Source organism: Dermacentor variabilis, chromosome 3 (assembly GCF_050947875.1).
Source record: "Dermacentor variabilis isolate Ectoservices chromosome 3, ASM5094787v1, whole genome shotgun sequence".
NCBI lineage: Eukaryota > Metazoa > Arthropoda > Arachnida > Ixodida > Ixodidae > Dermacentor > Dermacentor variabilis.
The window spans coordinates 106,046,918-106,072,172 of NC_134570.1; the positions used below are offsets into that span (position 1 = coordinate 106,046,918).

Consider the following 25,255-nt stretch of genomic DNA (forward strand, 5'->3'; position numbering starts at 1 on the left):
CTTCTTGTTTACTCCACAGATCACGCAATTGAAGATCGACAACAACCCGTTCGCGAAGGGCTTCAGAGACACCGGGGCTGGCAGAAGGGAGAAAAAGTGAGTCTTCACTCGATCATGCCCTTGTGTGTGTCGCGCTTCGATCTAGCCCATATATTATACTGATTCCAGCAATCCAATTTGCGAGGATCTATAGCTCTGTGACCTTTCTTGTAGGCTTCCTGTAGTAGTTGGCAACGTGACACGTCCGAAGCATGTAATGCAGTGAGCTTTCAGTACCACTGCGACGCTAAACATTGCGGAGATAGAACAGCGCAGTGATCGCCACTTATAGTCACGTATATACATTAATATGGGTCAGGAGGGCTGCATGCATGTCTCAACGGAACAGACAATTTCAGGAGCGCGGCTCTTGGTTCATCTTGATAGCGGGCGTGAAAAAAAAAAAGAAACGTGTTGCGTTTGCTGAATAGTACAACGGTCACTTTCCTCTCTCGCTCGGCATATTGAAGATCATTGGACTTATGTATAGGAGCCTTTTTAATATACAGGATCTTTGAAGTTGCCTCACAGCAGCTTTTCCCTTGTTCAGCTAGGCAATGTTAATGAGCGCGCAGCATTCAACACGCACGATGATGTATACGGCTAAATCATAGAATGAGAGGTGTAGACTCCGTCAGGAAGAAAACTAAGTCGCATATGTGCGCTTGGGTATATCGTTATCCAGGCAGTGTCGTGTCGCGTCGTCCAAAACTCCGATGGCGCTAGTAAACTGTTGACGGTAAGGACTATATCGCTCGCCTTTCTCTCCAGCCGTCAAGATTCTAGACATGCAGAGCGCAGGAGACCGAATAAAGACTTTTGTGCGCCAATACTGCAATCTTGCGATCAATGGTTTCGTTACCTTAAACAAATAGTGCGTCTGTACTCGTATAAATCACTGCGGCGGAGATTACTACAGTGAGCTTGAAAATAAACGCATACGTCGTGTAACTCGCTCTAAATGTTCTCGGTTGAATGGAATTTGTGCACGTAACGATCGCATCGTTCATTGCACCGCGTGCGTGAATCTTACAGGGCAGGAAGTTGGGCAGGTGGCCTCCCCGAGCACCTGTATATACATGACAGAGTTGTGTGACAACGTGCGCTAACGGGTTTCGTTCGCTCGTGTGGCGCCTCGCAGGAGGCTGGGCGAGTCTTCGTCGCACCCGCTGGGCGGCGACCACCTGGGACGGTCGCTGCAGGACGGCGACTCGAGCGACGACGACGAGCAGCTGGACGTCGGGGGCGCCGACGACCTCAGGGCGACGGCACTCAACGGATCGTGTCCGTCGACGCAGGACCACGACGGTATGCCCTCCCCGTCTCTGTACTCCGTGACCGCTTCTCCACGCTGTAGACTATATGCCGTGTACACGTATAAGTCGGCAGAAATGTACGCTTCGTTAAGGAGAAGTCGCTGAGGCACACTCAAATTAAATCTATCTATCTATCTATCTATCTATCTATCTATCTATCTATCTATCTATCTATCTATCTATCTATCTATCTATCTATCTATCTATCTATCTATCTATCTATCTATCTATCTATCTAATCTCTTCCGTTTACCCCTTTTTCTTCGGCTTATATCTTTTTTCTCACAAACCTCACTTTCTACGTATTGGGCAGCCGACTGGACAGAGTCTGTGAACAGTTAAAGGGACTGACAACCAATTTTCGTGGTACCCACTTTCTTAAAGTGCATTGGAAAGCTTGTACCGGTCAGAGCGTCTAATCGTGAAGTAGTAACGCAGAAAACGCGGTAAAACATTTTGATCAGAATCTTGCGATCTGCAGTGAGGATGAAGTCGTTCACTGGAAGCATGCTGAAAACTGTGATAGCCAAGCGCGATAGCGAATATAGGCCGGCACTAGTGGAAGGCAGACGACAAGTGCGGCTGTACGGGTGAGAAAGTATTATTTTGTTTATCGAGTTGATGTTCCTGCGATTCATGTTTCCGAAAGTCTTAAAGTATTTCTGCGATAATAGCTAAGTGTTGTTGCGGTTTCCTGTTCAACTGCTTTGATATTTGACTAGTCGAAACGAAACCAAGCGCATCGAAAACGAAACGACTCTTTTACACGTGATACGCGGTTCGTGTTGCTGTAGCCAAGCGTGCGCAGCAACACGACATCGCAGATTTGCGATGTCGTCTCTCGATGAGACCTGAGCGAGCAGGAACAAAGGATTTTAGCTCGCATGCGTGCTCAGAATTTAGATCCTTACGAAGTTGCACCCGAACGTCATGCTTCGATGGACGAAAGCGGCAGCGGAAGCGACGAACCCGACTGGCGCGACGGACCACCGTCCCCGCCACAAGCAGCGCGCCTGGCGAATGCCGATTAGTAAATGCTGTCTCACACTACAGGCCAACCCGACACCGATTTCGGACTGCCGACTGTCGGTGACAGCGTTTTTTTTTCCTTCGTGTCGGCGCCTCTTTCACACTGGACCGACGCCGACAATCTGCCGACGGTCGGCGGAGAGCTCGGCATCGGTACAGTGTGACGGAGGCGCCGACAAGAAGGGAAAAAACGCACCCATTTACGGCACAATTCGTCGATGGCATCTTGTGTCACAGGGAGATCATGACACTCTGGGTACTTGCAAACCCCTGCTATACTCGCGCGCGTGCATGCATGTGGGATAACGCGAGCGCCGCTCGTCAGCTCGTCATCGTGGACTTTCTTTACTTCGTAACAGGCGTAGAATAAAGCGCAAGTGTCTAATAATGTACTAACTGTGATTTTAAGCAGTAATTGCGCTGTACTTAATGACAGTCGACTTACGTGCTGTAATCTCCTGACTACGTTTCGAAGTATCAACATGCCGCCGCCAGGCCTCGCCACATGTACTGGTATTTCTGATCGTCTTCGCCAATTCAAGATTATATTTCCTATTTAAATCGCGAACAGCGTACTGGATGCTGTCACTATAAATCACGGCCACTTCATTTCCATCAACATTTCACAACACATTCTCGCAAGTTGTCAGTGCCTTTAAAGTCAAGCGTCATGAAATCTGGCCACTATGGAGACACTTCGGCGCAGGTTGGGAAAACTCACCGGATCTGATTAATCGCAAATCCCTTCGCTTCGGGGTCCCTCACAGGTGTTGGACGGGAAGCTGCCTCAGTAATTATGTACGCGCTGCAGGGCCTCCCCACTCGCGCGGGAGGTTATTGGTGTTGGTATTGTTCGTTATTTCCTTTTATTTCTTTTATTTTTTTTTTGTTGTTGTTGTTTACGCGGAGCTTTCTTGCAGCGGTAAAGGCCAGCGTGCGACGGCGTGTTGGGTATCAAGCCAGCCAGGCAACGTTCGTCTGGACCCCGACGCTTTTCTTTTGAAACGTAATTATTGATGACTACAAAGTAAATGTTATAATGCGCACGTTCAACGCTAACAGACGCCACCTCATTTGCGCGTGTTCTCTTTCTCTTTCATTGATTTCCTTGCTTTTTTTTATTTACTCTTCTTTTAGCCAGTGATCCATACTTCTTGCTTCGCACATCCTGTTTCGCCGGCTACACCGGAGTTCAGTTAGAAGCTTGTACGTGTTGGTGGAAAAGAGCACCAGCAACGCACCCAGCGCGGGAGCCCCTAATAAGCGGCCCTATATACGTAAGATGAGGGTGTCGGTGACGCTTCACCACTAAGAGCAGCCTGAATATAATGTGCAGCGACAGTCCCTTACACGCGTTCTAGCGCACCTTGACACTAGACCATTGTCCCCCGAAACGATTTTCACATGCCGCCGACAGAAGACATCGCAACTGAAGGCGACGAAGTGACTACTTCGGTTTTTGAAAGAGACGGGATGTGACAAGCGGCTGTGACAGTGATATCACGTACCACGGAAAGATTGGTGGACTATAACTGACGATATGTGTGTTGTGCTATGTGCTCTCTCTCTCTCTCTCTCTCTCTCTCTCTCTCTCTCTCTCTCTCCATTCCCCATCTTTCATCCCCCCATTCCACTCCCATGTGTAGGGTAGCAAACCGGTTAAGCTGAACTGGTTAACCTCCCTGCCTTTCCTTCTCCACTCTTTCTTTCCTTCCTTTCCTTCGAAAGATATGAGACCTCTCTGATGTACTACGGCTTCACCTTCCTCGATGTAGGCTTACATCTACGAAGAATTTCTTTTTCTTCTTTTTCACAGCTCAACTTTGCACCTGAGCAGCATCTTTACTGGTGCCAGCGCGATCACGTTAAGGTGCTTTAAGAACAGTGAACCGAACGTTAGCGGACGCAAATAATATACCGCTGCCCTGCGTGCAAAGAGAATCCAAGCAGAGTGTTTGTCGCCCAGCAGAACGTATTGCCGGACTCGTTGGTTCGTACTTGGAAGTTCAAGAGAGCGAAGACGGAACGAAAGACATGTATGTGGCCGGTTCATCCACGACGGGCTTCCACGTAGTGGGTCCATTATTAGTGCAAGCACATGACAAGCGCACAGTATACAGACACAGTGTATACAGGCGAATGTAGTGTTCTGCATAGACGTTGCTTCGACTGACGCTGTTCTTCAGGTATACGTCCTGGCTCAGATCACTTGTGCACTATACGTATATTGGACGTTGATTTCCACTCTTTTCGAAGTGAACTCGGAAGCGATTACGTAAAATTTTCACGCTGGATATAAAGTCGCGTGCATGCAGACAACTGTATTGAAGGCGTTTCGTTAGGTTCTTGGCAGCACTTTTCGAGGAAAACTGGCACTGATTTGACCTATGGGCCGCTGTTTCGACACGGACGACCAAAATCACCCGCGAAGTGCGTTTCTAAAACCGCGAGACTGCATGAACGTCGCGGGTGCATCGTCAACGTGGCAACCCACCACACGATGTCACGTCTTCGCCTCTGCGTTTAGGCCTATAATCTGTAATGAGGAGACAGCTACTTTACATACACGAATATATTGTTTTCAAGGTCTAAACGTGGGGTGCGTAAGCATGTAAGCAATCTTTTTTTTAATTCGTAACATGCTAGTGGCTACGTACGAATCGACTTGAAACAATGATTATCTTCCTAGTCTAGCCTTCCTGTCCGAGGAGGATATACACTTAAGGCGCTCGCGTATTCTATTTCTACAGAACAACAACAAAAAAAAAAAAAACTCCCCCCTATTTGTATTTAGGTCCACTCATAAATGAAACACAGCCATGCACCACGTGATTCGTGAACTATATATGTACGTGCTAGTTTTTTTACTCAGTTACGGCCGGGCATCGTCTGCAGCTCGCCGCTCACCTGACCTGGAAGAAGAGCACGCCGTAAATCATTCATTCGCGCCTAGACGTACATACATGGACGACCTGCACGCGTACATACGCGACCGGAGGTTAATGTGCCCCGCAGGATCGTTCGTGCCGCCCGCGCGCCAGCAGACGTGGCCTTTGCGCGCCCGTCTGCAGCAAATCGCCGGCTCTCGTATACCGCGCCATGTCAACCTCGCCGCAGACGTTGGCGTAATAACGAGAGTGGGCAAACGTCGGTCGGTCGGCCTCGCCGGCGCGCACTGATGTGATGCGAGGAAGCGCACGCGCAAGGATGGAGACGGAACGAAACAAAAGTTGCCGCTCTCCGGCCTCGCGATCGAGCACGCACGGAGTGCGTATATAAATATATATATACACGCATAACGATATAGGCGAGACGGGGCGGGTCCAGGAGTAATGGGAGCGGTGTGAATTCGCGATCGCGATGCATTCATGAATGCGCGCGCCTATTTGTGTATATGCGGTGCGCTTTTTGTACGGAGTGGCGGCGTGGTCGAGCGCACATTAATCCTGTTACACGCGCGGCGCATAGCAACGCGCGACTGCTTCCTGCGCGTGTACACGCAACACCGCGAATGGACGCGCCGGTCGTATAATGTGCCGCATATGCATCCCGGAGCTGCGGGCCGCCCACGCAGTCGGCAGCACATTTGCACCGTCGCGCGCGAGCGTTTTTAATGGCCTCGTGGGGGCAGTGCCGTTTCGTGTCGTCCCAGTGGAACGGGGCAGTTTGTCTTGGTAATGAGGTGGACAGGGCGGCACGGGCATATATACGCGAATGCGTATACCGTGTACTGTTCCTTATAACCGACTGTCTTTTAAACCGAAAGTTTTTATTTTTATTTGTTTATTTATTTATCTGCTTCTTCTTCTTCTTCTTCTTCTTCTTCTTCTTCTTCTTCTTCTTCTTCTTCTTCTACTTCTTCTTGCCCCCACTTTTCGGGTGCGCTCTGCTGTTGTCTCGTCGACTACACAACAAATGGGGCACTGGTTAGGGTTCACTGGCTATGTGTCGGTTGTTGGCTACTAGCTGTTGTCTTGCACTATTGCCGTCCCGGGTATGCAGGGTGTCCCACGTAATTTTAGCCAAACTTTAAAGATATGCAAATGCCACGTAGATCGACCGAGGTAATGTTGCTTGCCGTCGCTTGTAGATACTCAAATTATTATTTTTTGCATTCCGCCTGATCACCTAATTAGTCTTAATTAATCAACTTCTCAAATATTCTATATAATATGAAGAGTGTCAATGAGAAAATTGTAGAGCAGCACGAAAAACTCTCGATGCAGTTTTCTGTTGCTCAATACGTGCTACATGAAAGTGTTTTTCCAAGCGTGAAATAAGCCCGCGAATACATGCTAAGCGCATGTATTCGAGCGGCCAGTCACGTGGCAATTTTGCGCATATTCGCGAGCTTCGAGTTCTATCGACATGGTTTCACCGTCGTCACTGAGTCGTCGTCAGTCTGTCGTCGTCACTTATTCATCGACATGCCGTCATCGTCGTGCTGCTGCGGTCACTGACCTGTAGTCGTGGGAGCATCCACTAAACCATTCCCTCAAGGAAACCGAAAGGGAAATTCACCATATAGCTCCTTGGCTTCGTGGCTATAGGCCACGGCGTTCATATTACGTTTGCTGCAGTCAGAGTATAGTGAGAAATATACTCTGTACATCGCGCATCGCACGCGAGCCACATATGTCTCACACCGTGAAGAAAACATTTGTCTTTGTTGCTGTTTACTCTTTCACCTTCTTCCGCTCCACCCCTCCCCTTCCTTTCTTTTTTTTTTTTTCATTTGCGCTCGGCACAGAAGACCTGCACGCGTATAATGAATGTCCAGAAGCGGACGCATGCCTCTGTGCTGCGCACAATCTTTCGTCGCCGTGCGCTGTTTGAAAGCTTTGCACCGCTCGCGAGTCCAGTGAAAAGCTGAAGCAATTAGCTTGAGACGAAAGCCAGTCTATATTGCAAATAACGTTATGATTCATAGCTTCCTTACAGATGAAACAAAAGAGAACCCAGAAAGAGAGACAGAGGCGTGCGCGCAACCCACTGGTGCAGAGGAAACTGGCTTCTCTGAACGAACGCTTATCTTAAACACGCGCGCTTGTGTACACAGCACGGGCTACTACACTTCGTTAAAAAACAAAGAAAGAAAGAAAGAAATTAAGGAAGAAAAAGAACGTGCGCGATCCATCAACTTGCAAAGAGTAACCAGCTAGCAGAAGCAGCATCTCGCTTCTTCTCGTTTGCCCGTTTTCTGGGAGTTCTCTGTTTCACACTCGTCGAAGTGCTCTCCTCCGTTTATCTTTATTTGCTTGCTTGCTTTTTTTTGTTGTTGTTGCCGCTGCGTTCTCGTTATCTTTGTCCCTCGGAGTGGGACGCATTCCCAGAAGACCGAGAACCAGACGATGTGTGCCACTTCTCACCGCGGCTGCTGGAGAGGGAGGAGCAGCTGGACGGTGGTGAAGAACTCGGTTAAGATAACGTGCGACGAGGCAGCAGAGAGAAGAGGCGAGTCGCTGAAGTCGCGAGGACGAGCGCTCCCGAGAAACTACTAGTCTTGAAGGTGATACGGCAGGCGTGCGAGGAAACGTGTCTCAGTCAAACGCGCGGACGCCTTCCCCACACAGCTCACGTGTGTGTGTGTTGCGCGTAGGAGAGGTTCGCTTCGCTTATTCGTATTCGTTTTGTTTCCTAAATCGAAGCTTGCTTTGTCTATAACAGCCCCCTTAGCACGCCTCGCCCCCTCCCCCCCCCCCTTCCCCACACACACGAACGCACACAGAACGAACACTTAATCGACCAGTCGAAGCAAATAATCTACAAGTTAGTTGGAGCATTAATTAGGCCTCACTCCGCGATCTGCTCGCTTCCTGGCTAGCTCTGACGGTAGAGCGACCGCCCCGCAAATGAATTTGTCGCGGGTTCGCACCCCGGAAGAGGACGAATTTTCCTTCAACCGTGAAGCACTTTCTCTCTGCCGTGCGTGTTTCCTTTGTAACTTCGTGCCGGGGTGAATGACTATTAATTACTTCATTTCACGAATATATAATGTCAGTATCTTACCCTATACAGCCGGAAGTCCAAATGCGTCCCTGTAATAAAGGATAAAACTCTTCCTGCGGGTTCGATCATACGCGCTATACTTGTAGGCCAGTGGCGAAGATACGTTCTCAAGCGCTACGCGTGGTCAGCGCCTGCCGGGTGTTCTTGCGTTCTCCTGTCTCGGTCCTCGTCGCGGCGCATTCTAACCAGGTTGACAAAATCAAGTCTCAACGTGAAATCTCTACTAGCCAACCAATCTGGATTTCGCCTCGGTCTGTATATATATATTAGTGCGCTAACAATAGGCGAACACTGGGAGCGTAAAATCATTTACTGTAGTGGTTGGAAAAGGCAGTGTTTCTTGCGGTGAAGTTCGGAGGAAAGCGATGGTGGTTGCAGAGTTGTTATCTGTAGTAGTAGGCATGCCTGATGCTGTCGGCGCCGCTGCGCTCGGAACGCCGTCTCGACGCTGATGCGGAGGCCGCCAGAAATGCGCGGGTTAACGAAACTCCCGAACAGCGACAATGCTATAGGGTTAGCGTTAGCTGTAGGGTTAATGGTGTCTGCGCACGACAGTTCATGCTTAGCCGGAGCTAATAAACCGTCACCGATTTTATTATTATTCTTTTTTTACCACTGCGCATGCACGGTGAAAACGGTCTCTAGAAGCGGGGGCGAGTCAGAAGCTGGCGTGTCGGCTCTTACTCAACGAAGTGAGGAAAGGCAGGGGTCAGGGTGACGAGCGGTCGGTCGCTGTCCCGTCACCTCCAAGTGGTGGCCCGCGGTGGCAGAGAAGGTTCGGGTTTCTGACGCCTGCACGCGCGCTATCGATACCGCCATCGTCGGCCTCCCCAGAGTTCGTTTTCTCGGTCTTCTTTCTTTCGTTCATTCGTACTTCCCTTCATTCTTCCTTTCCTTCCTTTCTTTTTTGCTTGCTTGCTTCCTCTTCTGTCCAAGGGTGTATTTTCCAGTTTCTGAAAGAAGGTATACGGCGCGTTGCTGGAGGAACTCGCGGCTGGCTTTTTCACAGGCGAGGCGGTGTTCGAGCAGGGCCGTTCTCAGCAGCGAAGCGGTGCTCCCGTCCTTCTCCTGTCTGTCTTCTCCGTAGTGTCGCGGGGTGCGGTGTACTGTACTATAGAGTTACTGCGTAGGCTCCCTTCCCTATAAGTAGCCCATACAGTGACTGCAGCCTAATATATCTCGCCTGGAAATCGCCAAAGGCGAGTTGAGAGTCACGCGCTATCCGTGTTGTTTACTTCAGCAAAACGCCGCGTAAGCGTGTGTCTCTGTGGCAGGCATGAGCGCGTGATCGATGAGTCTCCTCTGGCTTGAGAAGCTTTTCTTGTAGCGCTAAAAACACGAGGACGCTGAAGAGGAAAAAACAAACAAACAAACACGCACAGGTTTGTTCGAAGCTAGCGCCTGTCTGCGTGTGTTCTTGCTCTTCTGAGACCCCGTGTTTTTTGCGCTACAAGAAAAACTTCAATATGTTACACCAACAAGCCCAAATATCTACATTGATGGCTTCAGAAGTCGCTTCGCCGTCCTCTATGCTTGACTTATGCGTGCGGCTAATGAAGACCGCGCGATGGCAGACGCACTTCTTGAGAGACGCTTCCTCGAGCTGAACCGCTATATATGAACTTAGAACGCACGTACGCCTGCCGACGCGCGCAACTAAGCTCGCGTCTGCGCACCCGCGCATGCGCACACGTTGCGGGCCAGCCCGTGCGCGTCGAAACGCGGCGCGAACGCGAAGATAAGCTCCTCTCTGATACCGGGATTCGGGCTGATTCGCGTCAGCGCAACTGGCTACATAGCTACGGAGTCGTATAATCATTTCTCGGTCAGTAAAGCTGATATAGGTTACGCGAGGAAGTGTCTTTCCTTTCTCTTTTGCGCTGATGTATATGTGCATATATTGTTAACGAGAAGAACGGGAACTGAGGCGCCCGATCCTTATTAATCACACACACACACACACACACACACACACACACACACACACACACACACACACACACACACACACACACACACACACACACACATATATATATATATATATATATATATATATATATATATATATATATATATATATATATATATATATATATATATATATATATATATATATATAATATAGTGGTGGCGCTGGCTAACACTCCCAGGGTTCTACTAGGACACATAAATACCCAAGAAAGTGGATGGGGAAACAGCGCCACGGTAGCTCAATTGGTAGAGCATCACACGCAAAATGCGAAGGTTGTAGGTTCGGTTCCCACCTGCGGCAAGTTGTTTTTTCATTAACTTTAATTTCCATTAATTAAGCTTTTCATTATTTCATTTATTAAGCACTAGTAATTTCCCGTATGTTGTCCTTGGTGTCAGTGTTTGTTAGCTTCTTATGATATGACTATATATATATATATAAGCTAGAGATAGGGAGATTAACAGATTAGAACGATATTGGATATACCTTGCACTGGGAAAGAGGAATGAAATATGAACAGAAGGAAGAAAAGAAATGTTTGCGCAGCACCACACACTGAACTGTTAAGCGTTCGCTCGGACACATAGGGAGGGTGATGATGCGGCGTTTTACATCGCAGACGTGCTAGGTCATCGTCCGAAGGGAAGCCTCTGCGCTTCATGTGATGGGCAGCAACACAACGTGGGCTGTAAGTTGTCTTCGGTACCGTGTATGTGTGTGTGTGCGTGTGTGTGTGTGTGTGTGTGTGTGTGTGTGTGTGTGTGTGTGTGAAAACTTTTATTGTAATGAGGTCCGCAGGCTCGACTTCTCAAGCCAAGGCGGGCCGCTCCCACGTTGGCACTGTCAGGCCAAGCCATTCAGCGACATTATGGTCCCTCTGGACGGCCATTAGTTGGTCCTGAAACAATGGGCTTTGAATCCTTTTCTCCCACTGTGTCCATTCTTCAACGAGGTTGGGGGGAGTTGCGGGACACCCCGCCAGCATATGTCTGATTCCAATGATGCCACTACAATTGTTGCAGTCCATCTTAATCTCCCTCTCTGGATATATTTTATTAATAGTGTACGGTGTGGGATATGTAACCGTTTGCAATAAGCGCAGAGACTGCCTGAGCCCTGTTCAGTTTTGAATGTGGCAATGGGAATTGTCTGCGTTCTAAATAGTAATGTTTGGTAACGCCATTGTGTGTTATTAAATGATCTCTAGATTCCCTGGCTTGACTGTCAGGGTTAGCAAGTCCTCGTGCCAAGTCATGAGCAACCCCATTGAGGTTTACCCGAGTCTCGTCCACTTTCCCCATATGCGCAGGAAACCATCGGATTTCAGCTGTCATAATCCCAATGTTTTCAAAAAGTTTAGCTGCAACTCCAGCTACGTAGCCTTTATCGAAACACTTTACAGCGGATTTCGAATCACTGTAAATACAGGTCCACTTATTACTCCTGATGGCTAGAGCAATTGCCGCTTGTTCCGCCACTATGGGGTCCTTGGTAAAAATAGTGAGAGCGTCTTGCACCTTCCCTTGATAATTTGATACAATGGCCGTACATGCCTCTTTACCTTTCACCCTGGCAGCATCAACTATAGCTGCCAGTTGGTTCTGCTGCTCTATTTCCTGCAAGAGTGCTTTAGCTCTTGCCTTTCTCCTTTCGACATTATATTCTGGACGCATGTTTCTGGGGAGAGGGTTGGTTCTGATCTTGTTTGTAACTTCAGTCCTTAATTCTTCTTCAGCCTCTATTGGGCTCCTTGATGTATTCAGTTCTGCACCTATTGCCTGTAATATGTTCCTGCCAGCTCGTGACTTTGTCAATCTTTCTTGTTGCGCTAGCTGTTGGGCCTCCGCAATTTCTTCCATTGGGTTGTGCACCCCTAGACTCAAAAGTTTGTCGGTTGCAGCGTTACTGGGTATCCCTAGGGCTACTTTAACAAGCTTCCTGAGCATCACATAAAGTTTGTTAAGTTCTGCCTGCTTCCATTTAAATAATCCAGCCACATAAGTGAAGTGACAGAGAGCAAAGGCCTGTATTAGCCTCAAAGCGCTGTCTTCTCCTAAGCTTCTGTGTCTATTGGTAATTCTCCTTAGTAACCTAATGACTTCATCTGTTTTATTCGAGATATGTTGTATTGTTCTATAGTTAGCATCGTTTCCGTCTATGTGATACCCAAGAACATTGATTTTTTCAACTAGCCTGATTGCGGATCCTTCATGAGTGTATAAGCACACTCCTGGCTCATCTTCCGGAATGTAACCTCTTGGTTTACGACCTTTTCTGCGATGTTTAAGGACTAAGAGTTCTGATTTGGCTGCCGAGCATTTCAACCCCATGTCTTTCAGTGTGTTCTCTACAACGTATAAACTTTCCTGTAATCTGGTCTCTGTCTGTCCTACATTGCCCTTGGCACTGCATATGGTTATGTCGTCGGCATATATCACATAATGTATACCCTCAATTTTCTCCAGATTTCTTGCAACCTTGGACATTGCTAAATTGAATAGCATGGGTAAGAGCACAGCCCCTTGTGGAGTGCCCCTATTTCCCAAATTCTTAGCTTCTAATTTAAGCTCACCCAGCATGAGTTGTGCAGGTGTATTTCTGAGAAAGTCCTTAATCATGTTAAAAAGTCTCTTACCTAGACCCATCTCCGAGAGAACGTCAAGTATTGCCTTATGCTTTATACGATCAAAAGCTTTTTCCACATCCAATCCCAAAAGAGCTTTCGTATGCGCTGGGCTGGCCTGTATAAGTTGGTGTTTGATCAGCAGCATAGCATCCTGAGTTGACAGCCCTGGACGAAAGCCGATCAAGTTGTATGGGAGGATCTCGTTCTGCTCAACGTATTTCGTGAGTCGATTTAGGATGACATGTTCCATAGCTTTGCCTAGACATGACGTTAAGGAAATAGGACGGAGGTTGTCTAGAGTGAGTTGTTTGCCTGGCTTTGGTATGAGGATAGTATTGGCCACCCTCCATTCTTCTGAGTATACCCCTTTTCTCCAACATTCATTGAAGTGTTCAGTTAGATAAAAGATTGATTCATCATATAGATTTCTTTATTTCTTGTTAGTTATTCCGTCAGGTCCAGCCGCCGATCTACCATTAAGACTGTGAAGAGCCGCCCTCACTTCACTCTCAGTGAAGTCCCGGTCAAGTTCTTCACATATGCCTCCCGTATACTCGGGGCTCTCGTCTCCTTCCTTTGGTTGTTTAAGTGAGAGCTATTTGGCTGCGAGACTATCCATGATATCCCTCTCTGTTTTATCTTGGCTTTCTTGATGAACCAACTTAGCTATAGCTGTTCTCTTGCTTGTCCTTGTTTCATTCTCGTTGAGCAAGTGCGTGAGGAGCTTCCAGCTACCTCCATGTTTGAGTCTACCATCAGCCGAATTACAGATCTCATCCCACTGTTGCTTCACGAGGGTCTTCGAATGATCATCAATTTCTCTGTTTAATTGCGCTATTTTTTTCTTTAGCCTTCTGTTAAGTCTCTGCGTTTTCCATCTCTGTAATATAGCCTGTTTGGCCTCAATCAGATGCGCCAGCCTGCTGTCCATAGCTTCAATATTTTCCTCTGTCCTGATTTCTTTAGTGGCCTCCTTGACGTCCTCTCTGAGCTGGATGACCCATGTCTGAAGGGGCTCCTGCTCGGCACCTAGAGGCCCCACTTTCCTTCTGTTCGCCCTGATTTTTCTGAACTGATCCCAATCAGTGAATTTGAAGATTCTAGTTTCCTGTCTCGGTATGCGTATGGTTATGTGTATGATGTAATGATCGCTTCCGAGATCCAAGTTTGAATTTTCTCAATTGGCTCCTCTTGAATTGTTTACAAAAGTAAGATCTGGCGGGCAGTCCCTGCTTGTGGACGTGCCACAACGGGTGGGATACGCCGGATCAGTAATCAAGCATAACCCCAGATCCACGGCAAGACTCCATAGCTCCTCTCCCTTCTTTGTGTTCCAAGTGTATCCCCATGTGTGATAGTGAGCATTAAAGTCTCCTCCAATAATGAGCGGAGAGTTTTTGGCAACCGAAAGCACCTTGTTGAAGAGTGCTCTAAACCTCTGTCTCATGTCGTTAGGACTGTTGTAAATATTCAAGCAGAAAATGCTTTGCATCTTACCTCTGTTCCTTTTAAGTATAATCACAACTAGAATAAATTCAAACCTGGAATGTCTAAGGTGAATACCATGCTCAATGTATGGCTACTTTTTGTCAATGAGGGTCGCCAACCCCCTCCCCATTTTTTTGTCTCTACATATAACTTTGTACCCAGTGAGCATAATTTCCTCCGCTAAGGTTTCCTGCAGCGTAAATACCTTTGGCCTGGCCTCAGATGACCTGATCACCTGTTGCAGTGCTACTTTTTTGTGTTGGAACCCACGACAATTGCATTGCCACACGTTAAATCCATGATTACTGTCCATAGTTATTAGATGAGGCTGCCTTTCTATTACCTGCTATTTTCCTCTTTGTGATGGCCCCCGACAATCCAGGAATGGACTTTATACTATCCGCCTCCGATGGCAGATACTCATCGTCGTCATCCCCTCGCGCTTCCATTTTCCTAAGTCTTTTCTCCGCCATTAGCCTCCATTTCCACAATTTGTCCACTTTAAAGTTGGTCGTTTCCACTGTCTCTCTTATCGCTTTAATTGCCTCTTTTATTTCACTGAGCGCTGAGAAGACTGAATCACCTTCGGGACTCACCGCTCTCTTCTTAGGGGCAGGGGAGCTGGATTCCCTTGGATCGTTGCTTTTGCTCACAGGCCTATCTATCTCTACTCTAGCAGGGCTTGACTCCTCTTTTTTACGAAGCTCTACTACCTGCTTGGTCAATTCTTCATTGGCTTTTCTTAAAGGAGTTACTTCTTTAATTAATTGCTTTATTCTGGCATCATAGTCATCACCCACAGCCGCCGAGGCGCCCCCAGCAACCCTTGCCATATCTTTAACTTTGTCAGCCCAGGTGGTTCCTGGCGTCGCCTTCTCGCCTGGTATTGAGTCTCTTTGCACGAAGCGCACCTGCGCTTCCCTTGTCTTGGAGCGCCTTCTCTCGCTGGATAGTGAGCGATGCCTGGATCTGGTGCGACTCCTGGAGCGTGAGTGCTCCCTGTCCTCGGGGCGATGGTTGGGCGCCAGCTGTTGCGCCTCCGACTGCGCTCTTGTTGACGACCGAGTCCTGTTGCGCTCTCTTCGACGGAGTCGTACGACGTAAGGGACTTGAAATCTTTGCATACAAGACTTGTCGCCGGTAGGGTGATCGCCTTCACAAAATTTACACCTAGGTACACACACATGTTCGTCTCCTGGGTTGCGAGTTCCACTTCCCCTGCACTTAACAAAGTCAGGTGTTGGACACACATCAGAGCGGTGCCCGACCCTACCGCATGTGAAGCAGACGTCGAATTGCTTCCTGTAAATGTAGCATCTCACTAGTGTGGATCCATACCTGCCAAAATTCGGCACTTTGAGTCCATCGAAAAGTACAATGACCGATCCCGACGTCTTCATGCGCTTAGCAGCCAGCGCAAGCGGGTTGAAGTCATGCACAATATTTCTTGTTATCATAGCTTGGGAGTCTCTGATGTCCACTCTTCGGATGACGCCTTTGCATGTGGAATGTGGTGCCGCTTCGTATGCATTTACCTCGTATTCCGCTTCCATGATCTTGAAAGACTTGATTCTGACGTACTTCGCAGCATGTTGGGGCTTAGGTGTGCTGACTACGATGATATTTTGAGTGAAGTTTGGGCAGACATCTTCACGGGCCTCGTCTTCCGTTCGTCTTCCGTACCACGTGTGCCCGGAATTCTTATCGAAATGAATAAACATTCATAAACAACAAAGAACTGGTTCAACCAACTGCCATGACTTTGTATTATCTGGTGCCTTTACGCATCTATACTTGACCCTACAATCAGAACAGCTGTGTGAGACAAGGCTGTCTTCAGTAACTCCTTGTTTTCTAATTTTCTTTTTTGCCTCAGGCGCGTCACTCAATAAGCCATTACCGCGAAGGCACTTTAGCAAGTGTAGCGCGATTTCGGCTCTTTGACAACTGCGCGCCCTTCTTTGCCGCAGCGGCCCACGAGCGAAGCGGCGGCAGGCACGACGACGCTGCCAACGGCGACCGACGATGCTCGCCGAGCCCCAACAACCTCGCCGTAGCGGCAGCAGCTGCCGCCGAAATGTCCCTGCACAGCCTCCAGGGCCTCAGCCTGGCCGCCGCAGCGCATCCCCAGGCCGCCGCCCTGTTTCCCTACTTCTACCCCGCGGCGTCTTTCTACCACCCTTCCATGGGTCTCCATCCGTCCGCCATGTTCCTGCCGCGAGGCGGACCATCGGCGTCATCCCTGGTCGGCGGCCCGCATCCTGCCAGCTTGCCTCTTCTCATGGCCGCCAGCCAACACTTCTTCAACGGCCAGAACCCCATGGGACAGCCGCAGCAGCAGCATCCGCACGCCGGCAGCGGCGGTCTCATGCCGGGCGAGTCCGCGGGGTCCAGATTCCTGAAGCAGCAAGCCGGCCCCCAGCAGGGCCGGTTCGCCCCGTATGCCGTGCCCGTGGCGTCCACGGCTTCGCCCTCGTCGTCCTCCTCTTCTTCCTCGGTGCCGCAGCAGCACATCGTGGCGCCTACGCCGACGTACCCAGACTCGGTGCTCCAGGAGCCCACCGCAACAGCGGCCGCCAGGACTTTGTACGGGCCCACTGCGGGGGTTGTCGGTGCCGTGCTGGACAAGTGCCTCAGTTCGCCGTCGTCCGAGACGGGCGGCAACAGCTCGGACAACTCGCTCGCCTCGTCGTCGATGGTGTCGAGCGAACTCAAGAACATGGAGAACATGGTGAACGGACTCGAGAGGCGCCAGGAACAGTTGGCCATGCTCTCGCTCTCCAGGCTGAGCGACAAGTAGCATATATGTAGAACGCGCAGGCGTAGTGCAGTGCTTTCTCTTTCTCTCCTTCTTCCTCTCCCTCTCGTATTATATGTGTACAGGGGTGGTGTGCTGCGCGCGTGGTCGACTGTGGTGAACGAAATATAGGCCTTCGTGGACTGCGGTGTGACGCCCGGTTCAGCTTGTGTCCTGTGGTGAAGGGCGGAAAAGAGGAAAACAAGAAAGAACTAAGTGCAATCTGTGTGTGCCATCGTCGCGAGAACAAGCCAGTCAGTCGCGGAGTAGCGCGGCCTTGGATAAAACGAACAGGCCAGCCAAGTCGTTGAAAGGTATGTGAACACTTTACGATGCTTCATTTTCTTGTCCTCTCTGTATGCCTTTTTTTTTTCTGTATGTCGTGCAATCCATTCCAAAAAAGTCGGTTTCGCCTGAAAGGCGAAGCATTGATTGCGATAGCAAATTGCAAAGCGTGTGGTGCGCGACGACGGTGCTATCGCCCTTGGGCTTTCTACGGAACATCACGGCGACGGCAGAAATGCGTCTGGGGTGTCCATATATTTGCTATCGCAATAGAAGCTTAAGAAGTGTGGGTTCCGAGTGGAGCTCGAATATCCGACAATTTTCTCGTACAGTCTTTAAGAGGCTAAAACAACGTGCTGGACGCCATGTGCTATGCTGTTTACTACAACACTGAATTTCGGACAGCGTGCCTGGACTCGGAGTATTTATGTTTACCGTGGTTTTTGGCTGAGTCAGTTGGTTCGCACTTATAATGCAGTCCACAGCTTGAACAAGACGTAATGTATCGTGTTCTCTCTATGCTCGTTTCACAAGCTTCCTGCGTAAATTAAAAATACAGGTATAAGTTTGAAGAGAACGAAAGCTCTAACCTACACTTATTTTAGTATCCCGGCGTTTCGGAACCCGGTCAGGTCCTTCTTCGCGATCTTCGAAAGAAGAAGGTAATGTTCAGTGCTGCCCACCCCCCTTATGTAATGACCCATCGGGGTCTTTAAGGGAAAAATAAATAAATAAATGTAAATGATGATTATGATGATGATGATTATGATGGTGATGATAGCTGCGTTCTAGTGTCACCTGGAGTTCAACCGAACCTACGCGGAGAACTGTGTCATCCCCCACAGCCTGCGTCTGAAGCGTCCAGTTTTATCTTAGGAAGGCCTCCAGATCATCTCCAAAACTGAGCAACCCTTGCCTAATGCACGCGTACATAAGTGAAACACGATGATCAGGAAGAAAGAACAGGACCTTTCCTTCACCCTGCGCCAGATGGAACATCCTGTTTCCGGAATTATTCCATCCTTGGAAGACTTCGCAAGGAAAGCCGCCTCTACACAAGCTCGCAAGCACAATAAGGCATCGCAAGAAAAGAAACTTAGCAGCCTGGGTCGCCACCAAAAGTCACCGGTAAATCCTCGAAGCACCTTTGTGACGAACCTATCATCCCAGCATCCTTCAACTCTGAAAGTATCCGTACCGCCCAAGGGACATGGGTTCAACGTTTCAATTACCCCGCCTTTCCCCAATATTATTGCAGCAGTCGAGGATGGTATACAGCGTCTGAAAATTGGCGTCCTTCAAGAGCCAAGGCTAAAAACAAATCGGAATTGTGTGCAAGATGCCCACCCGTGAAAACAAACATTATGCGTGGTTCTGCTGTCGCAAATACTAGAGACCAGTGCAGCGGGGGGAAGGCTAGTAAAGTAGTGCCAAACTGCATAAAAGACACACGAGTGCCGGCAACACGTCCCTACGGCGTCCGCCAAAGGCGTCTATTACGGCGTCCGCGATTCGCGTGGCCAACGCCGTAGTAGACGCCGCAGTTGTCTCCACTCTGTACTGAGTGGCGGGCGAGGTGGGCGAGGTAGACCTTGAGGCACTCTAGCAGCCGCCGCAGAACACTCCTCCCTCGCCTGACCCCACTCCCTCGCGCGCCACAGGAGAGGGCACGCATCCTGGCAGCGTTCCTCGCTCGCGTGCGCGCTTCTCCTTCCCCGCTAGGCTCCGCCCACCGTCGCCGAGTTGCTATGCGCGATGCTATTTTTATACTCTGTTTTCCTCTCTATCAGCTCTCCCTCCCCTAGCTCGGCGAAGCTGCGCACGTCAAGAGAAACTCAGCGAGGTTCTAACAGCTCCACTGTAAAAACCTACCATACGACGAGGTGAAGGCTCTACCAGACTTGAAGAAGGACAAACGCATTGTTGGCCTCTCAGCCGACAAAGGCAACAGCACCGTCATCGTGAATCTACCTGACTACGAGAAGAAAGCAGAGGATCTTCTTAACGGAGAAGCATACACCAAAATCAAGAAGGATCCAACGTCGTAAACCCAAACCCAGATAAGCAAAATTCTCTCTGACATTTTCAAGCAACATCTAGAATTCAAAACCTTTTACTTGAGGTCGATATGCAGAAACAGCTCCGCACCTAGGCTCCTATGGCCTCCCAAAGATTCATAAAACAGGAATTCCTCTACGGCCCATATTAGATTTTACGTGCTCCCCCCTACGATCCCTGTCAAACTATCTTCATAAAATAATGTCTACTCTCACCGGGAAACAACGGAAACCGACATTCGCCACTCAAGACACAAAATCTTCCTTGCACAACGCTGGAAACCCTCCTCCACCCTTCGGGCTGCAGCTCACTGGGTGCTTTTCCGCGAGCTCGTGGCCTTCGCCCAAGCCGTCGGCTTCGCTGATCGCCTCTAACCACACCTGTGTTCACGCCTGCGTCGTTTCGGCTGCTGCTGCTCCTCTCCTCCTCTCTTTCCTCTTTCCAATCCTCATCCCCCATGTGCAGCGCGGTTGAGGTGTCCTCTATTGACAGACAGTTACCACGCTGAGCTTTACCCCACTTTTTCACAACCTTTGCCTAACAATCTCTCTTGGCACTCATTACACTTTGTGGAAATGGCGTCCAATGTGGGTCCTGACGAAAACGACTGCTTGGGGTACTTTGATGTGGTTTCGCTGTTTACTATAGTGTTCCTGTGCCCCTTGCTATTTCTGTGACACGTTGTGCGCTCTCAGAAGAAAAGATCTTTGGACCATGGCCTATGCATTCTTGAATGTAAAAGGCCACAAAAGCCCTTCTGCGCCTCTTGGAGGACACTGGACTGTATGAACGCTTGTGACAGTGGAGATTACTCTGTGACTGACTAGGAATGACTATTATTTTTCTTTTCTCTCCTTATTTGTTCTTCAGTTTTTCTCCTCCCCAAGTGTAGGGTAGGCAACTGGGCACGTCCTTGGTTAACCTGCCTGCCTTTCCTTTCTCGTTTCTCTCTCTCTCGTGCGCTCGAACATGATCCCACACTGAAAGACCGCGCTCCTCTTTCTATTAATCACATCTGTCGGTTATTGGAATTTTGCCTTTCGAGCACTTACTTTTCTCTTTCAACAACCAGTTCTACAAACACACTAGTGGATCTGCAGTGGGTGCCGCAATCTCGGTCACAGTCGCCGCACTCGCCATGGAGGACATCGAAAAGCGGGCGCTTTTCGGTGTCCTCCAACGGTCGCAAAAAAATGTTTCTTTTTTTTTGCACCACGTGGACGATTGTTTTTGCATGGTGAAGTCATCCGAGGTGGACAATTCGCTCGCGTCCTTGAAGTCCATAGAGCCGGCCATACAGTTTACAGGGGAAGGCTGAAATTCTTGTTCTCTCCCTTTCTCAGATGTCCTTGAGAAGAGAGAGCTACCGAACCTTTCATTTTCCGTATTTCAAGAAACCAACACATACAGGACGATATCTTCCGTTTAATTCTAATCCCCCCACCTGCCAAACGTTTTCTGTAGTTCGAAGCCTGGTCAAGAGAGTCGAAAGAATTTGCTTCCATCCGAACTTTCGGGAGGAGGAAAAGAGCGCAGTAATCCGTGACCTTGTGATGAACGCTTACACAAAGGCATGTGTACACCTTGCCTTCCGCCGACGGAACGAGAATGAAAGGAAGATGGCGGCTGCCGCAGTGCCCAGGCAACGACGCCGTGTCTCGATGCCATATGTTCCAGGCGTCAGAGAAACATTAACCCGTGTGCTGCGAGCAGCAGGGGTTGACGTCGCTCTCTCTATATATACGGTCGGCAGCCTCCTTCGTCAATAAGACTGCGTTCCTGTCGCAAAGGCGCAGAGCACTGCGTACAAAATTAGCAGCGGCGAGTGCTAAGCGTCGTATAGTCGCGAGACTATAGAAACCTCCCGGAAAGAATCTGTAAACATATGAAAGACTTTCGCCACCCAACCAGAGAACGCAGTGCTGTGGCAGAACACTGCCACATATTTAAATGCGTTAGCATTACCCAACGATAAAACCGTCCGTCCGTCCGTCCCGTAAGACGACCGCTTTCGAGACAGCACCCGCCGCAGCGAGTGAATTCATCTTCATGGTGCCCCTCGCTTCAACGTCAACGAAGCGGTGGCGAGAACACAGCGCTCACGGAGTTCTCAGCACACGCCTCACCGCCACTTTCGCAGACCGCTTTCAAGATACGGGCCCGCGCGTCTCTCTTCAACGCTAAGTAAGCAGCGAGAACACAGCGCGCGAAGCTATCAGTAGTCGGCGCTCTTTGTCGACAGCGCAGATCGCTTTCAAGGTGCGGCCCGCGCGGCGGCGCCATACGAAGCCACCGCCTGAGTACGTTTCGTCACGCTTCATAATGGTTCGACGCAGATGGACAAGGTGCCAAAAAGCGATAACGACTTACAATGATCCGAACGTTATCAGCGCACCTGCGGTACTTTGCTTGCGTCATCAATATTCCTTGCGCCGCCTTACGCACCAGTTTGTGTCGCCGCAGCGCTGTCGTTTATGCTGGTGAGGTCAAGTTTCATAAATAAATAATGGCACTGAGCTGCGTGGAGATGAGCAAGTGGCACAATGCTTGCGCATACTTAAACAAGTCCCAGAGGAGTTTCCGCGTTAATTTTTTTTTATCACCGGAGAAAACCCAAAGGCGCTGTAGTCTTGGAGATAGAAGAAAACCACCGACGGCGGCTCCTTTCGGCATCCTGGCGCATCCAGAAGAAGCCGGGTACCATCAATCCGTTCGTCAAGAACACTACCCGCCGTTTACGATCAATCTCTACGAAAAGTGTCTGCGCACCTGTCAAAGCGCCAAAAACATATATAATCACTGCTACGCCTCACGGTGCCCCTGAAGAATGAGCTGGTCGGGCTCCAAGACGTCGGGTTCTCAAAATAAATCTTGGTTGGAGTTTTCTTTCTGTTTAATTAAGTTGTACCCACCCAGGCGGATATCTGCTGAATATTTACCGTTGACATGCCTTCGCGGGTGCTGCAGGTACTTGAAATAAATAAATAAATAAATAAATAAATAAATAAATAAATAAATAAATAAATAAATAAATGTTTAGCTCTTCCACTGGCTTGCCCCGTGATGTATTGAAGCCTGTAACGTACCAACGGGCCTGCAGTGTTTTTGTGCTTGTGTGTATCTTCAAGACTCTCAATAAGAGCCATTCGCTAAAGTTGGCTTCTGCACACCAAGAGTGATTCCGTATGTCTAACAGCTGGCAGCACGTTTATCAGTTGTGGATATGTGTAATCCTGTGCAAACGGAAATGTTAATCATAGCAGTTGTAAGCGGGTTTACATATATGCTTGCAACTAAAACTTCATCAGCCGACGTTCAACCGAATGCGCCATCAGGAAGGGGCCTGAATGCGTTACGTGTATCCGACGTTTCACGACACGGCGTCAGTTTGCGCACCACCGACTGCAGCATGCATGATCGGGCCGTAGTGGCGATAGTGACGGCAACGTAGCGGTGGGCACCGCTTTTGTAAAATAAAACGAAGTCACTAAATGTGAGGATGTTGCCGAGTAGACTGACTGGCTGCTTCCTGCAGCGTAACCCCGGTCAGCTCCTGGCGCTAGAAAGCTCTGGAACGTGTGTGCTCAAGTCGTCTTCTCTTTCAGGAGTTTTTCAGCAGTGTTGAGGCGACAGGACGATGCCAGACGCCAAGCGAACGCGCGCTGTGCGGTCGGGCTCGCAGTGACTTTGTTTATTCAGACGCAGGATGTACGCGGAGGTGCAGAGGGGATTAAGAGGAGATGGGAAATACAGTGTTGATTCCAAACTATACGTGTAATCGCTCGATCGTGGAGCTCAATAAATGATGTTTCGCGTATTCATTGTATCAGAGTTTCATCTAGCAAACTTTATTCTAACAGCTGTTCGTTCTAGATTGATTCAAATGTCGCTTGCGCAGTCGTTGAATGCGTCAGGTTTTTTTCATTAATCTCTGGATGTCAGTTTTCAGGAAAAATTCGTATTTTTCCGAGAACCGCAAGCGTGCATACTGTGGAGAGAGAGGGAGAGAGAAACGAAGAGGGAAAGGTAGGGAAGTTAACCAAGAACGTGCCCGGTTGGCTACCCTTACTCTTGCGGAGGGGAAAAAGGAAAAACAGAGAAGGAGATAAAATAAAAATAATTCCTCTGCACACTGTGGAAGACAGAATTATCGTCATTGGGATTATCGTCATTGGGGTTATCGTCAAAGCGTAACCCTAAGGGATTACGCTTTCGATCGAGTTTCCTCTGAACTCTTTACGTCGTGACCACTACTAATTCGCGCAAGAACCGCCCGTGTCGATCGTGCCCTCGCGAAGTCACATTTGCGCCGCGGTCCTCTTCACATAACAAGCGAGAATGTCTTCGCGAGTCGAAAGTTTGTGGAGACACTTTTTGTGACAGACAGAATTCGACATAGCGCTCAAAGCAGCAGGCATCTTGTTTCATTAATTTCCCGCGCGAACGATATTCGCAGGGAAGTTCTGGAGCGTATATATTAGTTCCGGCGTCGCATTTCGCGCTCGAATTCCCCCGTGCGCTGATTCTACCGCAGTACATACCGTCGGCGACGTCACAAACGCGCCGAAACGCGGAGAAAAGAAAAAGGAATCCGACGCGGAGTTTCGGTTATCTGAGCGCGCGCCCCGAGTCCAATTGCAAATGACGCGCGCACGGGCGCATTTATAAGCGCGCGCTCTCGCGCATAACGCGATAGAGGGCGAGAGTGAGTGAAAAACGGACGAATCTCATTAAAAGGCATTTCCGCGTCGTGAAGACCAACCGGCCATGTGCGCCGCCTAGTGCAAATGACGCGTGCGTGCGGCAGCGCCAGATGGGGTTTGTGTGACGCGTACCGTATATATGTACAGACCGCGGGCGGATCTCCCATTTGTTTCTCACACGCAACCCGTTTCTCCCGTTCCAAATCTGCAGTGGAATGGAAAGAGGAAATAAATGGAAGCGTATAGGGAAGACATAATGTGGTGCAGGGTTTAACAGAGCAGCAGCAGCAGCAGCAGCAGGCTTTTCATCCAGCCACTCCCCGGTATGACGATGCCACCGCGAATTCGCTTCGGTTGCTTTCATTATATTTTATTTCTGGCTGCTTGCGTCTTGCGCGATGTACTCTACAATAGTTCCTTTGTGCGGGGCGCGGTTCGCGGAGTCTCGCGGCGAGATTTGTTCGGGAACTCTCGGGGATCGCTTTCGGGAGCGAGGGGATAATTTCGAACCACGCGGGCGGGGTGGGGGGGGAGAGAGGGGTAGGGGGCGATTATACATATACGCGAGCGCCCTGCGCAGCGTTTCTAAGCTCAACGAGGCGGCGACGGCGTTTTATTCGCGTGAACGACGGCGTATAGCCCTACGGCACGCTGCAGTGTATAACACGGTGCTGAAAGAAGACCGCGCCGCATTATTCCTTTTTTCTTTTTTTTTTGCGGGAAGGCGGTTAAAGAGAGGAGCGGGAAAATGTTTCCTCAGTTTTGTCGAGGTGAAAGAGAAGATGGAGGCGAACAAAGGGAAGAGCGGGATGGAGAGGGATGGGAGAGAGGGAAGACCACAGACGGGAGAGAGAAGGAATGGCGTTAGAAGCAAAAGCGAGAGGCGTGTATGTACATAGCATATACGCTTCGAGGTTTTGCTCCAGATAG

The 25,255-nt window shown here is 49.3% G+C and overlaps 1 protein-coding gene across 1 annotated transcript in view; it reads left to right on the forward strand.

Annotated features, from left to right (window-relative positions):
• LOC142576139 (uncharacterized) overlaps positions 1–25,255 on the forward strand; it is a 199,177-nt gene that overhangs the window by 164,752 nt on the left and 9,170 nt on the right. Inside the window, exons 4-6 of the mRNA XM_075686101.1 lie at positions 20–96; positions 1,181–1,347; positions 16,453–17,593. Of these exons, the coding sequence (XP_075542216.1) occupies positions 20–96; positions 1,181–1,347; positions 16,453–17,282 (1,074 nt within the window). The 3' untranslated portion in view covers positions 17,283–17,593. The remainder of the gene's footprint in view (positions 1–19; positions 97–1,180; positions 1,348–16,452; positions 17,594–25,255) is intronic.